General features: G+C 52.1%; 1 protein-coding gene across 1 annotated transcript in view; it reads right to left on the bottom strand.

Annotated features, from left to right (window-relative positions):
* Positions 1–12500, bottom strand: part of LOC134020750 (ankyrin repeat and BTB/POZ domain-containing protein 3-B-like) — a 60899-nt gene that overhangs the window by 21163 nt on the left and 27236 nt on the right. Inside the window, 1 exon segment of the mRNA XM_062460963.1 lies at positions 1587–1733. Within this exon segment, the coding sequence (XP_062316947.1) occupies positions 1587–1733 (147 nt within the window).

The following is a 12500-nucleotide window of genomic DNA, read 5'->3' as shown; positions in this document are numbered from 1 at the left end:
CAGATGGATGGAGAGATGGATGGAGAGATGGAGGGATGGAGAGATGGATGGAGAGATGGAGGGACAGATGGATGGAGAGAGGGATGGAGAGATGGAGGGACAGATGGATGGAGAGAGGGATGGAGAGATGGAGGGAGAGAGGGATGGAGAGATGGATGGAGAGATGGAGGGAGAGAGGGAGGGACAGATGGATGGAGAGATGGATGGAGAGAGGGATGGAGAGATGGATGGAGAGATTGAGGGACAGATGGATGGAGAGAGGGATGGAGAGATGGAGGGACAGATGGATGGAGATGGATGGAGAGAGGGATGGAGAGATGGATGGAGAGAGGGAGGGAGAGATGGATGGAGAGAGGGATGGAGAGATGGATGGAGAGAGGGATGGAGAGAGGGATGGAGAGAGGGAGGGAGAGATGGAGGGAGCTGCTGTTCTCAGTATAGGGTGCTCTGCCATTGACACGTCCAAGAAAAGAAATAAAATGCATTTCAGCCTGATGTGCAGAATAACATGATCAATGATCTCCTCACATGGCCTCTCCAGGGATGCAGGCCTGGCTGTGTCCTCAGAGCTGGCCCTGGTTCAGAGAATGCCATTTCAAATATGCTAATCTGCCATTTAACTGGCAAGCAGTGAGACAAAACAAACAAAGAGTGAAATCTGAAGGTTTATGAATGAGAGGCCGCATGCCTTTCGAGATGCTCCACCTGGGGAAGTGACGGTCTGTGCTGGGGAGGGGGGCAGCTCCAGTTAGTAACATGATCTGGTCCTTCTGTCTGCAGCATGTCTGTATGTCTCTCTCTCTCTGTTTGTCCTCCTCAGCCAGGCCGTCACAATCTGCCTCTCTCTCCATCTGCCTCTCTTTCTCTACTCCTTCCCCCCTCTCTCTCTTTCCTCTCTCTCTCTTCTTCCTCTCTCTCTCTCTTTCTCTCCATCTGCCTCTCTTTCTCTCCTCCTTCCCCCCTCTCTCTCTTTCCATCTGCCTCTCTTTCTCTCCTCCTTCCCCCCTCCCTCCCTCCCTCCCTCCCTCCCCCTCTTCTCCCTCTCCCTCTCCCTCCCTCTCTCTCTCTCTCTCTCTCTCTCTCTCTCCATCTTCCTCTCTCTTCCTTCTTCTCTGTGCTTTACTTCTACACTTCACCGACTCAGATCATCTAGACACGTTGGCTTTTCTCGATTATTCATCTTTCCAGATTGAACTTTGCATGAACCCTCCCAGGCCTCACACAGTGTTTGGTGGGGAGTACACACTTCCTGATTCCTGTCCCCTCAGAGTGACCACAGAGGAGGGTGTTTGCTGTAATCTCCCCTGTGTCTGGGAAAGATGACCCAGTGACAACTAATAAAGCGTGTTAATCACTGGAGCAGTGTGTGTTCTGGTGATGACTGTTGACACACTGATGACATCACAGACCAGCGGGGATACAATAGCCTGTCAAGGCTCATGACAAGAGAGGATCATGACGTGTTAGGAAGAGAGAGAGAGAGAGAGAGAGAGAGAGAGAGAGAGGGAGAGAGAGACACACACTCATACAGACTCGAACAGACACTGACACACGCACACACACACACACATGTACAGATGACTCACTCAGTTCGGAGATGCTTCCCACTCGTGTGGTCAGCAGGCACTGTTCTACAGAGCGCAGCTCTGATTGGCTGTAGGCGTGTCCCTCTGAACTGCTGCCTGGACGCTGGTCTCTGTGAAGGGTCAGGCTCTCTGGTAGGCTCAGCACTCCTGGAGGAGGGAGGGGGGGGGGGGGAGAGTGGCGCAGGGGAAAAAGTGATGTGGGGGGGTGGGGGGGGGGAAACAGACTGTTAGTAATCACGGAATGTCTTACGAAAATCATCACCACTGTGTTTTTGATGGCTGAAAGTCAACCAGAGTTCCCTGCTGTCTGTACAGTGAGACCTGTGCAGGGCAGCAGCCATCTTGGCCAAGTGAAGAGGACGGTGTTGTCCTGGTGTCGGGTTTCTGTCTCTGCCAGCAGTACAGGGAACAAGCCGGGCCAGGCTCAGTCGATCACAGACTGTGTAACTGTTTACTGTTTACATGAGCCAGTTCAAGATGAGAGACGAGCAAATCCTTCCACCCCGTTTCACTAGTCTCATTAATGATAATAATAATGTAGTCATTCAACAGTCTTATCCAAAGAGACACACAGAACAGGGAGGATTTGAATGTGTGACCTCTTGATCTTCCAGCTCTTCACGCTGAGCCAAAGGTAGTGACTCACAGCCTCCAGATAGAAGGTCCCACTCACGCTAATAACAGATGATCAGCTGGCCTGCTCCAGCCCCCGTTAGTCACAAGTTAACCCTCTCTCTCTCTCTCTCTCTCTCTCTCTCTCTCTCTCTCTCTCTCCCTCTCTCTCTGTCTCTCTCTCTCTCTCTCTCTCTCTCTCTCTCTCTCTCTCTCTCTCTCTCTCTCTCTCTCTCTCTCTCTCTCTCTCTCTCTCTCTCCCCCCTCTGTGTCTCCCCTCCCCTCCTCCTCCCAGTCATGACATCACTTCCATCTGTAGCGGGGTTTGCTCGTTTAAAGATAGAAATACTTAATTTATCATAAAGTCTGGGGCACCACCCTAATATTGGTTTAGGACATTAGGGAATCCTATGTTTAATATGTAATAATCAGTCTCATCTTTAGGAATGAATTCGTTCTAAGAGTAGAGCCAATCGTAACATCAGTGAACACGCACGTCAAAATATCTTTACACTGAATTTATTCAAGTAAGGTAAACAGATCTTATGAAAAGTTGGATTATGGGTTTGATATGAGAGATTGGTTTCAATGAACAGAATGAAATGGTCTAACTTAAAGAAAGGCAGAAATTGTACAGTCAGTGATTACATCCTTACAAATCATAAACAGAGCTCACGCCAATGCCATGTCGAGGGGGAAAGAGCGTTAGCCATAGTTACGTTGCTCAGGGGTTGATCAATGATGTTGAGGGCGGTTTGCGCCAAAGGTCCATTTGAAGAATCTGAAGTCACAGCGCGGCCGCGCTGGGTCATGTGACTGAGTCTGCGGGATCTCAGTGAAGTCGCATTTGGAATTGCGTTTTTGGTTCTTCTGTTGAAACGTCCAGATAGTGACGCGTTCACTATAAAGTTGAATCTCAGGAGAAGCTTGGCGACGTCCTTGGAACGCCAATCCTGATGGCGTTCATGCCATGGTCGGTTTCGCTGGAGTCCGAGATTGATGGTCATCTTAGGGCTTTATACAGTTCGAGGGAGGACCCGTCTGGGGTCAGATGTGGATTGGGGGAAGCTGCGTTCTCAACTCCCCCCTCCTTCCTTCACACCTACCAAAGGTGTGATCTGATCTCTGGCTGATCATTCGATGGTTCAAATATTGTTCTGGACATCTTGGTACAGTTACAAAATATAGTTGAATGATTGTTTTATTATGATAGCTTCGTGTAGATACCAAGAATGACGTGGTTATCTTTCAGGAAGAAGGAGTTGTTACTAGAATCAAGATTTCAGTGAACACAACATTAAAACAAAGTAACAAACATAACACAAATATCCCTCTCATAATTCTCCACCTTGTACTCTTGTGGTAAAGTCTCAAGAACTTTCCTCAAAAGTTCTGATCAAGGTATGTTCTTTGTTCAAATCGCCGCCGAAACGGATAGCAAATGGTCGCTGGAGACGTGTTGTCTAAATCAGGCCCTTTGAAGCTTGCAAGCTAGCAGGAGGGCTGATTTGGTAGATTGGGGAGGTCCCCCCCCCATTCTATGGTTCCTTTGCATCGGCGTTTGGTGGGTAATCAGCATACTGAGGGTGTCACAAGGGCTGATTCTGATGTGATTGAATCACTCTTCAGGTGTGGCAAGATGTTGGCTCCGTGTGGTCTTGTGGACCTCACTACATCCCCCCGGATGTCAACTTTCATAGACCGTCGTCGATGAAACTGTTGACATGAAGACAAGAGAAGAAAGACCACAGCAGCGTAACAGCATGTCACCCCCCCTCCCCAGACATTGGCATGGCTATGAGTGATTAAGCTATGACATGACATAGGAAAAAGGTTGAGAGGAAATTATTGAAACAAAAAGAGGCACTTGAAGTGGCTTACAATGGCCGTAGCAATTGAAGCTTTGTGACTAGGGGTCTAGATGAGGGAAAATTTGTCGGCTTTCCAATCTTTTTAAATCAAACTAGTTTCAATAAACTCATTTAGGTTATGGTTACAATTGACTGCCAAAGACGTATACAAATAACAAATAAAGGTACAAGGTAATTATAGTACATACTTTACACAATTATAGTTACTAAGTAGCTTCTTGAAGTCAACGTAACTAAACCACATTGATGAACTGCATCTAATAATGTAACTTTAGTTTGGCAACCACTGTTATTTTAAAACACAGTTAGCTGCGGGAATAGTCAATGCTTTTTTCGACAAGCTATATCGTGGCGGCATAATAGGTTACGTGTAGAAACTGCATTGTTTAGTTGCTTCTAAACAAAAGTCCTTCAGGACTAATCACTACTGTCTGTTTCCTTTAACTAGACATGTGCACCAACGTATTAGTTGGTTGGTAATTCACTTAACCAAATAGCTACACTATTAAAATAGAGGCTATAATAAAGGCTCTTATGCTACTTTCCGTGAAGAGCTGGCCGAGGCAGATTACAACGTAAATGTCGGGGCAGCGGTGTTTCTGAGCACGCGCGTACCTCCGGTCAAACCTAGCTGCTTCCTTTGAGCTAGCTGGTCCCACACACACACTAGCAGCTATTTCACGAAAAACAATTGAATACGCACACAGCCACTGTAGCCTAGGCACAGTAGTATTAAATACATGGTGCTACATACAGTTAGAGCTCGCTCTATTTTAACAGTTCGTTTCACAAAAGTTACGATTGCTCATTTCAATCTATCTTAGCCTCACACGGGGCGCCAATATGTAGCGGGGTTTGCTCGTTTAAAGATAGAAATACTTAATTTATCATAAAGTCTGGGGCACCACCCTAATATTGGTTTAGGACATTAGGGAATCCTATGTTTAATATGTAATAATCAGTCTCATCTTTAGGAATGAATTCGTTCTAAGAGTAGAGCCTATCGTAACATCAGTGAACACGCACGTCAAAATATCTTTACACTGAATTTATTCAAGTAAGGTAAACAGATCTTATGAAAAGTTGGATTATGGGTTTGATATGAGAGATTGGTTTCAATGAACAGAATGAAATGGTCTAACTTAAAGAAAGGCAGAAATTGTACAGTCAGTGATTACATCCTTACAAATCATAAACAGAGCTCACGCCAATGCCATGTCGAGGGGGAAAGAGCGTTAGCCATAGTTACGTTGCTCAGGGGTTGATCAATGATGTTGAGGGCGGTTTGCGCCAAAGGTCCATTTGAAGAATCTGAAGTCACAGCGCGGCCGCGCTGGGTCATGTGACTGAGTCTGCGGGATCTCAGTGAAGTCGCATTTGGAATTGCGTTTTTGGTTCTTCTGTTGAAACGTCCAGATAGTGACGCGTTCACTATAAAGTTGAATCTCAGGAGAAGCTTGGCGACGTCCTTGGAACGCCAATCCTGATGGCGTTCATGCCATGGTCGGTTTCGCTGGAGTCCGAGATTGATGGTCATCTTAGGGCTTTATACAGTTCGAGGGAGGACCCGTCTGGGGTCAGATGTGGATTGGGGGAAGCTGGGTTCTCAACTCCCCCCTCCTTCCTTCACACCTACCAAAGGTGTGATCTGATCTCTGGCTGATCATTCGATGGTTCAAATATTGTTCTGGACATCTTGGTACAGTTACAAAATATAGTTGAATGATTGTTTTATTATGATAGCTTCGTGTAGATACCAAGAATGACGTGGTTATCTTTCAGGAAGAAGGAGTTGTTACTAGAATCAAGATTTCAGTGAACACAACATTAAAACAAAGTAACAAACATAACACAAATATCCCTCTCATAATTCTCCACCTTGTACTCTTGTGGTAAAGTCTCAAGAACTTTCCTCAAAAGTTCTGATCAAGGTATGTTCCTTGTTCAAATCGCCGCCGAAACGGATAGCAAATGGTCGCTGGAGACGTGTTGTCTAAATCAGGCCCTTTGAAGCTTGCAAGCTAGCAGGAGGGCTGATTTGGTAGATTGGGGAGGTCCCCCCCCCCCATTCTATGGTTCCTTTGCATCGGCGTTTGGTGGGTAATCAGCATACTGAGGGTGTCACAAGGGCTGATTCTGATGTGATTGAATCACTCTTCAGGTGTGGCAAGATGTTGGCTCCGTGTGGTCTTGTGGACCTCACTACACATCCCATCCCGTTAGTCACAAGTTAACGGGAAATAAGACGGGTTGTTAGAACCTCTCTCTGTTTAAACGCTGCTGATTCCATGAAGGTGCCACTGGCAGCAGAGAAGGTGGCAGCTTGTCTGAGTGGAAAACCAACCGCTTGTGACGACCTCTGCTGTCCTGCTCTCTGCTCTTAGACCGGGTCATTGTCAGAAACAGCTTAGCTTCCAGGGAGGTTCTCACCATCAGGGAAGCGGTTTTGGTCTGATGATGCATAAACGAGTAGTGCGAGGATGAAAATGGTGTACAAAAAGTAAATAAATGCAAAATACAGTGTTAGAAGAACAGTCGGGAAGAACGTGTTGTTATGCCGCGAGGTTTCAGTCGTGAGGGAGGCTGACTAGCTGGTTGTGAGGGAGGCTGGCTAGCTGGTTGTGAGGGAGGCTGACTAGCTGGTTGTGAGGGAGGCTGACTAGCTGGTTGTGAGGGAGGCTGACTAGCTGGTTGTGAGGGAGGCTGACTAGCTGGTTGTGAGGGAGGCTGACTAGCTGGTTGTGAGGGAGGCTGGCTGGCTGGTTGTGAGGGAGGCTGACTAGCTGGTTGTGAGGGAGGCTGGCTAGCTGGTTGTGAGGGAGGCTGGCTAGCTGGTTGTGAGGGAGGCTGGCTAGCTGGTTGTGAGGGAGGCTGGCTAGCTGGTTGTGAGGGAGGCTGGCTAGCTGGTTGTGAGGGAGGCTGGCTAGCTGGTTGTGAGGGAGGCTGGCTAGCTGGTGATGTCCAGAGGAACTGTGGGTGCTGCTGTCTGGCTGTTTGTCCCAGTGTAACACTGCTTAGTTTATACGGTCTTCAACACAAGAACCGAAAAGCAATCACCATGGAGATGAAGGCCAGTGGGCGGTCGGTAGGAAAGGTAATCTGTGGTGCATTCTCTCTCTCTCTCCCTCTCCCTCTCTCTCTCTCTCTCTCTCTGTCTCTCTCTGTCTCTCCCTCTCTCTCTCTCTCTCTCTCTCTCTCCCTCTCTCTGTCTCCCTCTCTCTGTCTCCCTCTCTCTCTCTCTCTCTCTCTCTCCCTCTCTCTGTCTCCCTCTCTCTCTCTCTCTCTCTCTCTCTCTCTCTCTCTCTCTCTCTCTCTCTCTCTCTCTCTCTCTCTCTCTCTCTCTGTCTGACTCTCTCTGTCTCTCTCACAGACTCACCCTCCCAACTCAGCAGGGACTACAGGTACCAGTCTGCTGGAGGACAGGAGGTGAGGACCATCTGCCAGGTCACAAGTCTGATGCGGAGGCTCAGCTATCAGAACCAGGACTGACCCCCAACACAGGTAGGAGAACACAACACTGCTTCAACTGTGGTTGGAAAACCATGTCCTGCAGGAGCCAGACCAGTGGAAAGGCCTCCCCTTGATGTTTACCAGAGAAGGAAGCGGATTTCTCCAGCAGGAGGAGGTCTCTGAGACTTTCATGTGCTCTCAGGCCTGGCTGCTGGGTTTGCCGTGGCAGGAATGCAGCTTTAAGCAGTTAGAGCAGCAGGAGGGGAGCCTGGCATCTCTCTATCCACACACACTCCCTCAAACACACACACACACTCCCTCAAACACACACACACACTCCCTCAAACACACACACACACTCCCTCAAACACACACACACACACACTCCCTTAAACACACACACACACACTCCCTCAAACACACACACACACACACTCCCTCAAACACACACACACACACACTCCCTCAAACACACACACACACTTCCTCAAACACACACACACACTCCCTCAAACACACACACACACTCCCTCAAACACACACACACACTCCCTCAAACACACACACACACTCCCTCAAACACACACACACACTCCCTCAAACACACACACACACTCCCTCAAACACACACACACACTCCCTCAAACACACACACACACTCCCTCAAACACACACACACTCCCTCAAACACACACACACACTCCCTCAAACACACACACACACTCCCTCAAACACACACACACACTCCCTCAAACACACACACACACTCCCTCAAACACACACACACACACACTCCCTCAAACACACACACACACACACTCCCTTAAACACACACACACACTTCCTCAAACACACACACACACTCCCTCAAACACACACACACACTCCCTCAAACACACACACACACTCCCTCAAACACACACACACACTCCCTCAAACACACACACACACTCCCTCAAACACACACACAGGAGAGGAGAGGGTAGGAATTGAGGAGAGTAGAGGAGGATATGCTGCTAGCCATGAGACAGCACTCTCCTCCTGGGGAGATGCTGTGAATCCTTCCCCTCCTTCCACTCTTTGCTTTCTCCAAATCCCTAGGACTCCCTCCATCCCTCCGACTGTCTCTCCTTGGCTGTCATTCAGTCACCGCCCTGGTCTGAGGTCTTCTGGAGAGACTTCACACAGGATTTCAGAGGGTCTGGATCACTGGAGCAGGTTGGGAGCCAGGAAAGCTGTTTACACGGCTGAGCCCAAGGTACAGTCCAATGTCAAGACTCCTGAGAAGCACAGTGTTGGTTCTGAAGCCAACCGTTCTGCTGCCTCCTCTCTGAGCGTGTGTGGACTGGAGTGTGCAGGCCCACCACGCACCATGAGGCGGTAATCGACGATGGCTGAACAGTTCTGACGCCTCTTTATGTCCAGCGTCCTGATGATGAAACGCCCCCGATGATGCCAAGTGATCCAGTCATCAGCAGGACAGCTGAGAGCGTGAGATCAGGCGATTACACACACACACAAGACATTTCACACACCAGACCCCTGACCTTAGTGGTGTGTGCGTGTGTGTCTGTGCCAGGCCAGCACTGTAGAGCAAGTTGACAGTCAGGCTGCTCCCAGGCTTGGTCCGGGCAAGGTGACTCTCTCTCTCTTATTCACACTCTCTCTCTTTCTCTCTCTCTTATTCACTCTCTCTCTCTCTCTCTCTCTCTCTCTTATTCACACTGTCTCTGTCTCTCTCTCTCTCTCCTCCTGAGCTACGTTAAACTTAAAAACGCGTATGTGTCTATAATCAGTCCCTTCACTGCATACAATTAATATTGAAATGACTGAGTTGTGTTTACGGTGATATATGGGCGGATTTCTGCCCATGCATGGGGGTCTCGTTCAGACCCTCCACATCTTCATGTCTGGACTCTCCAGTCACCTTGAGACGTTGTTATGAGCTGTTAGGAGACCACCAGCACACAGAGAGCTGTGGAACTACACCTGCCCTCTGCAGTACAGACCACCAGCACACAGAGAGCTGTGGAACTACCCCTGCCCTCTGCAGTACAGACCACCAGCACACAGAGAGCTGTGGAACTACCCCTGCCCTCTGCAGTACAGACCACCAGCACACAGAGAGCTGTGGAACTACCCCTGCCCTCTGCAGTACAGACCACCAGCACACAGAGAGCTGTGGAACTACCCCTGCCCTCTGCAGTACAGACCACCAGCACACAGAGAGCTGTGGAACTACCCTGCCCTCTGCAGTAAATACCTGGATCACTTGATCCATGAAGATGTTACTGTTAATCCTACTTCATGCCTGGGCCCAAGTGGCAGAGGGCCAAACTATCATCAGGAGTCAGGAGGGAAGAATGGAGGGAGAGAGATGGAGAGAGAGAGCGAGAGAGAGATCGAGCGAGAGAGACGTAGAGAGAGAGAGAGAAGTAGAGTACGAGAGAGAGAGAGAAAAACAGGGATAAAAGAATAGAGAGAGAGATCCTCCGGCGAGCCCCTCTCACTGAGAGGAAAGTGATGTGTACAGAATGAGCCTCTATTGAGAGTGTGAACTGAAAGCATCCTAGTCATCAGCAGAGAGGCGGGTACTGTGCTCACACAGGCCCTGGTCCCAGCAGGGCCCTGGTCCCAGCACGCCCTGGTCCCAGCAGGCCCTTGTCCCAGCGGGCCCTGGTCCCAGCACGCCCTGGTCCCAGCGGGCCCTGGTCCCAGCGGGCCCTGGTCCCAGCACGCCCTGGTCCAGCACGCCCTGGTCCCCAGCACGCCCTGGTCCCAGGCGGGCCCTGGTCCCAGCAGGCCCTGGTCCCAGCACGCCCTGGTCCCAGCGGGCCCTGGTCCCAGCGGGCCCTGGTCCCAGCACGCCCTGGTCCCAGCGGGCCCTGGTCCCAGCACGCCCTGGTCCAGCGGGCCCTGGTCCCAGCGGGCCCTGGTCCCAGCACGCCCTGGTCCCAGCACGCCCTGGTCCCAGCGGGCCCTGGTCCCAGCAAGGCCCTGGTCCCAGCACGCCCTGGTCCCCAGCGGGCCCTGGTCCCAGCACGCCCTGGTCCCAGCGGGCCCTGGTCCCAGCAGGCCCTGGTCCCAGCACGACCCTGGTCCCAGCGGGCCCTGGTCCCAGCGGGCCCTGGTCCAAGCGGGCCTGGTCCCAGCGGGCCCTGGTCCCAGCGGGGGCCCTGGTCCCAGCGGGCCCTGGGTCCCAGCACGCCCTGGTCCCAGCGGGCCCTGGTCCCAGCGGGCCCTGGTCCCAGCGGGCCCTGGTCCCAGCGGGCCCTGGTCCCAGCACGCCCTGGTCCCAGCGGGCCCTGGTCCCAGCGGGCCCTGGTCCCAGCACGCCCTGTCCCAGCGGGCCCTGGTCCCAGCACGCCCTGGTCCCAGCACGCCCTGGTCCCAGCACGCCCTGGTCCCAGCGGGCCCTGGTCCCAGCACGCCCTGGTCCCAGCGGGCCCTGGTCCCAGCGGGCCCTGGTCCCAGCGGGCCCTGGTCCCAGCGGGCCCTGGTCCCAGCACGCCCTGGTCCCAGCACGCCCTGGTCCCAGCACGCCCTGGTCCCAGCAGGCCCTGGACCCAGCACGCCCTGGTCCCAGCGGGCCCTGGTCCCAGCAGGCCCTGGTCCCAGCACGCCCTGGTCCCAGCGGGCCCTGGTCCCAGCACGCCCTGGTCCCAGCACGCCCTGGTCCCAGCGGGCCTGGTCCCAGCGGGCCCTGGTCCCAGCGGGCCCTGGTCCCAGCGGACCCTGGTCCCAGCACGCCCTGGTCCCAGCACGCCCTGGTCCCAGCGGGCCCTGGTCCCAGCGGGCCCTGGTCCCAGCACGCCCTGTCCCAGCAGGCCCTGGTCCAAGCACATCCTGGAGAGCGAGGAGGGACACTGTCGTGCTCAGCAGCATACAGCAGCTTTACTCCGTTTATGTATTTCAGGACAGCAATGACAATGATCTAACCACACAGAGTACAGTCTCTGGGCGTCACCTTTATACTGGGCTGGTTGACATCTGACAGCGTACTTAGGCATGTGTGTGTGTGTGTGTTCGTATCTGTGTGTGTGTGTGAGAGAGAGTGTGTGTGTCTGTGTGTTTCCCACGCTGCTAGATGTCAGAGCAGGAAGTACTCTGTTCTCCGCAGGGCTGCTACCCTGCACTTAAATCTTATTTTAGGACAAAGAGCAGAGCAGGCTGGGCTTCATCGGGACACCCCGGGCTACTCTCTACTGCCTCTACTGCCTCTACTGCCTCTGCGAGACAGGAGGGGAGGAGGGAAGGGGAAGAGGGTGGAGGGGAGGGGAGGAGGGTGGAGGGGTGGAGGGGCGGAGAGGAGGAGGGTAGAGCAAACGACCGGAGGCACCACGATCAGATCATGTGGATGATGGAGACTACCGATAAGAAAGTTCTGTTCTACTGGTTATGTTTGATACCAACACACAGGAAACCCCACTTCCTCCACAGTACTGAGGATTCAGAGCCTCATGTTTCCTTAATGCAGTCGTGTTCTCGTGTCATGTTCTCCTGTCGCGTTCTCCTGTCGCGTTCTCCTGTCGCGTTCTCCTGACGCGTTCTCCTGTCGCGTTCTCCTGACGCGTTCTCCTGTCGCGTTCTGCTGTCGCGTTCTCCCTGACGTGTTCTCCTGACGTGTTCTCCTGTCACGTTCTGCTGACGTGTCTCAGGGTTGGGGAGAACTGCATGTCAGGAGCGCAGGACACAGAGGGAGAGATCGTCACTATAATGTCATCTTGTGTCTGTAAGGGGTTAACAGTGATACTGTACACATGGACCACAGTGCTGGACTGTACGCTGCTGGAGCAGATGGTAGCCATATGCAGACAGAGAGCGAGAGAGAGAGAGAGAGAGAGAGAGAGAGAGGAGAGAAGAGAGAGAGAGAGAGAGGAGAGAGGGAGGGGGAGGGAGGAGGGAGGGGAGAGAGAGAGGGAGAGAAGGAGGGAGAGAAGGAGGGAGAGAAGGAGGAGGAGGGAGGGAGGGAGGAGGGAGG

The sequence above is a fragment of the Osmerus eperlanus genome, chromosome 5, assembly GCF_963692335.1.
Source record: "Osmerus eperlanus chromosome 5, fOsmEpe2.1, whole genome shotgun sequence".
Classification (NCBI taxonomy): Eukaryota; Metazoa; Chordata; class Actinopteri; order Osmeriformes; family Osmeridae; genus Osmerus; species Osmerus eperlanus.
This window is presented reverse-complemented; position numbering and strand designations above follow the sequence as displayed.